Raw genomic sequence first — 4,313 nt, 5'->3', positions numbered from 1 at the left:
GTACTTGTTTTGAATAACCGTAACAAAAAAATACGTTTCAATTCAGCAAAATCACAGTCTGTAACATGTTTAGGTTCCACCTTAATCTTGTTTGAAATGACTCCTTAAAAATGGACAAGTACCCTTGAGAGTAACGAGTTTGGAAAAACACAAGTGATATTGAGTTGAGTAGCCAGTTGAATGATATCATCGTTTGGTTTACCAAGACATTAAACAAAGCTGCAAGTAGTAGAAGTCAAAGAAAAGTTGTCCTTTTCGAAGCTCAAGCCTTTACGAAACCTTGAGACAAAGACACCCAAAAAACACAAGAAAAGAACCTTTGAAAACTTTTTGTTTACCTGTTGAAGCATAACCATACTTGAAGGATTGGAGTACAGTTTTATCCATAGCCAAGAACTGTGTTCTAGTCGTCAACGACAAGGGCTCGTTAATGTCTGTACGAAAGAAAGTGAAGCAACTACAGCCTTGGAGATAGGTTTGGTTTTACTAGATTGTCTTCAAGTGATACTTACAAAAGTATGTTCCACTCTCCAAACACTGCCCCTACATCGGGACAATATTCCCCTACTATTCCCCCAAATTATCCATACAATAAGCGTATTGTACCCCTACGTTTGTGAGATTTTTAACACTCCTTTGAACAAGTCTCCACGAATTCACCTTTACATATTCCTTAACAACTTGATATCTCCTTTTCTAAACTCAAATATCAATTCATGATGTTGGTTGACTATTCTCAAGTACCAGATCCAAGAAATCACTTGCAACAAAAAAAAGTGAATTCGCTTTATGAAGCCTTTTCTTCTTTGCAACTATGTCATGGAAAATTCTTTACGATCAAATACAATAGAAGCTTCAATAACGTCTTTACATACCNACTCTCTGCAAACTTGTCAATCTTTGTTGGTCGCTTTTTGGACGAGACAACAAGACTTGGCATTGGTTTCTCAGTAGGCTGCTATTTCTGTAGAATTCCCTACCTTGATTCTTACCCATCATCAAGTTGGAAACAGTTTTTTCCCATGTTTACCCAAAACCTTGATGACATTGCTTGCCCATTCTCTCCTATAGCTTGAGAGAGTGTTGTCATCTATATCAGAGACTCGTTACCAATTGGTTGTGTCGAGTCTGTTGAACGCAATACAGCTGGTTGAACATAGTGTTGCAGCTTTTTTATCCTTTTTTGGGAACTGATTGTTTCCTTGTAAAACCAATCAATCTTTCTGTCCCTTTTTTGGGGAATAGATGAAATTTTTTTTGGTTTCCTTTTCTGGTTCCCAAGGTTATATCAACACTCCACAGAAATGGATAAACACCTCAAGTTGTTTTGTAAAGATATTTTGTGATTCACTCAGTTTTTTGAAAACACAGAGACCAACATTCAAGACGTTGCAAAAAGATGCCGCGTAAAGCCAAAAACAACTTGTACATTTATTACCGATAACAATGAAGAGATTATCCTCAAAGGTCTAGCAGTAATCAAGGAGACTTATTCGTTGCATAATACCCAACCTAATGTTTTAGCTATTATCCCAGCTTTTCAAGAAGAGACGCAAACCAGGTTGGACGTTGTACAAAAAACATTGATGGATCACCAAGAAACCGACTCTTTCAAATGACAAAGACTCCTCCTCGACGACTCTTTCTCCAAGCCCATCTGTTTATTCTGTATCGTCACATTTATTTATTTCTACCATTTGACTTTACACACTTTTATAAATGTGTCTCGACGTGCTTTGAACAATCTGTCCAAGAACCTATCGACTAGTTTTGGAGCGACTCTGTTGCATCTTGTTTGAAAGCACAAGTCTTGGAATGTAGGTTCTATTAGGTACTACTTTGCCTTTTAAAAGTCAAGGAATGGTTAAAAAAAAGATCCTCTTCATGCCGTAGCAATGCTGTTTGAGTTTTATGAAGAGGTATACACGTTAAACGAATATGTATGTTGGAGTCAATCGAAGAAGATAAGGTAGTTACATTACAGGTGAGACCCAGAAAAATTTCCAGGAATTGTTCAACATTTCTTCCAATCGATTTACAGTTACTGACATCATAGACTTGAAAACACAAGCGAGAGTGCCATTGAAATTGTTGAAAACTATCTCCAATAGTTTCTGTCAAACAATAAATGGAAAAATTTGCTGCATATTCTGGTTCTATTTATTGTTTACTACTATCTGGTTTAACGTACTATCCACATCAATAGACGTTGGGTTGCTGAAAGATATCGCCGTTGGAAGGGATCTCACCACCATAGGTCTATAAGAAACTTTTTGAAAAGTTCAAAAGAAAAACTAGAAAAGAACGTCTGTGTTTGCTTCGTTGAGAGAAGAATATACAAGCCTGCTGCAGCGTATGTTGTATTTACAAAGCTCAATTTTGTCGCTCGAATATGAAATGGATTGGAAAAAGGCTATAGAGAAATGATAGTGTTGGATTGTAGGCTCAAGACTATGGAAGAAATGAAACCTGAGAGTATGTGTTGACTCTTACAAGCAGATAAAGCATTTTGAGTTTTAAAAGACGGGAAAACTCTGTGCAAAAATGAGCGAGTGAAACAAAATGTATAAAGCTATATATTTATGGGAAAGTGGAAAAGGTACAAAAAAATATGAACAACGTCATTCGAGTCAAAGTTGGTGTCGCACACTCTTTTCCACTTTTTAAAAGACTGTTCTTCAAGGAAGCTATTTTAAATGTAACAAGATATCGAGAGAGACGGTTGAAATGATCCATGAGAGGGTGATAGATAAAACTTTCATTTATTGAACGATTAGTTTTATTGTATGGAGTTTTCCAAAACAAGCTCAAGTGTTATTTTTCCATTTTCGCACCATTTTATGTATGGTTCTACACCTTTATGAACAGAAAAACACAAGGTGTCATTTTTTTTTGCAAATTTTCCTTTGATAAATGCCATCTCTTTCTTTCTCGAAAATTCAAATTTGAGCACAATTGTTTTCTGTTAAAATATGTTTGAAATACCTACTTGAAGGTACTTATTTGTATGCCTTAACAAAGAAAACGATTTTATAAACTTTGACAAAGTCAAGGTATACTTTTTCATGTCCTAGGAGATCCTCTGACACTGTTTCATAACTTTGTGTCCACTGTAAATTTCAGTCTCGTACAACTGCGAAATAGTTTAAACTTTGGAATATAAAAGGTAAAATGGTTTTTTGTTTCCGTGAAAAAATAAGAAAACCTTGCAAAAATTTGGAAAGGGTTTGATTGTCGAACAGTAGTCATTTTGAGGTATTGTATATTTGATATGGACTTTTTTCAACTGACTAACAGCCCTTTGGTAATTGGCAATAGGATAAGAAGCACCATAATAATTGTTTCGTTCAAAGTTGCCAACGATCTTACTTTACCTCACTCTGTATAAAAGGATTCCAATAAATATCTTTCAGTAGGCCTTTCATAAATGAAAACTACATAAAGTTACATCCCATCCATTTATTCATAAAGCTTTCTATTTACTACTCGCATATTCTTATTCGTTTGAGAATGGACTGGTCCGTACATTTCACGAATTCTTTGTTCACTGGCTTTTACTCAGCTGACCAGCATTGCCAATTGTCTATCAAATTTCGTTGTCTTTTTTTTTCCATAGAGACTCCAAAATTCGTTGTTTTAACTACCTTTCCGTTTGACTAAAAAATATTTAGAGTGTTTCAACAATTGCAAAGCTACTAGATATACATCCTATCTGTCATCATTGACTCAATTTTTGTTTCTTTTAAACTCAACAACGAGGTGTCAAGACTATATCGCTCTAAACACACACATAATATACATATATGTATATATATTAAAGCAATCAAGTACCATATGACCAAAAAGGAGAGAGAGCAGGTTTACTTTGTAGCTCTTTGAAACTATCCAAGGAAACCAAGGTATAAAGAAAAAGAGAAAGCAGTAGACTTGGCAGTCCATACTGAGAAGAAAAAAAAACATTTACCAAAGTGTGTACACTCAAGTTTATCAATTTTCTTCGACACCAAGGTCAGATGGAAACAGCTCTACGAACGAACGAACAAAACCTGGTCAACTTGCACTGGGAAGAGATTGTTCCAGATACCCAAGGAAATGACTTTGATGGTATGAAGCTAGTTGTTTCAAGAAGCACGAGCAATTCATATAAAAACGTGCAGTATATATAGATTGCCAGACACAAGACTAAAGAATTATAATACGCTAACAATTCGTTAACTCATTACTCTTTTCTTTTTTCAACAAGTAGAAAGAAAAAAGAGTATTTTTTATGATGATTGAGAAACGAACTGATAACTTGTTTTGTAGTATGGAAG

At 35.2% G+C, this 4,313-nt stretch overlaps 1 protein-coding gene across 1 annotated transcript; it reads right to left on the bottom strand.

The window, feature by feature from the left end:
* Positions 1-363: 363 nt before the first annotated feature.
* Gasu_64680 (uncharacterized protein) lies at positions 364-953 on the bottom strand. Its single transcript, XM_005702335.1, has 5 exons — positions 876-953; positions 745-829; positions 661-696; positions 513-608; positions 364-457 (listed from the first exon to the last, which is right to left on the bottom strand). The coding sequence occupies exons 1-5, from the start codon at positions 938-940 to the stop codon at positions 428-430; spliced, it is 312 nt and encodes a 103-aa protein (XP_005702392.1). The 5' UTR covers positions 941-953; the 3' UTR covers positions 364-427.
* Positions 954-4,313: the final 3,360 nt, after the last annotated feature.

The sequence above is a fragment of the Galdieria sulphuraria genome, assembly GCF_000341285.1.
Source record: "Galdieria sulphuraria unplaced genomic scaffold scaf_265, whole genome shotgun sequence".
Lineage (NCBI taxonomy): Eukaryota > Rhodophyta > Bangiophyceae > Galdieriales > Galdieriaceae > Galdieria > Galdieria sulphuraria.
The sequence above is the reverse complement of the archived record's forward strand: the minus strand, read 5'-3'. Positions and strand labels throughout refer to the sequence as shown.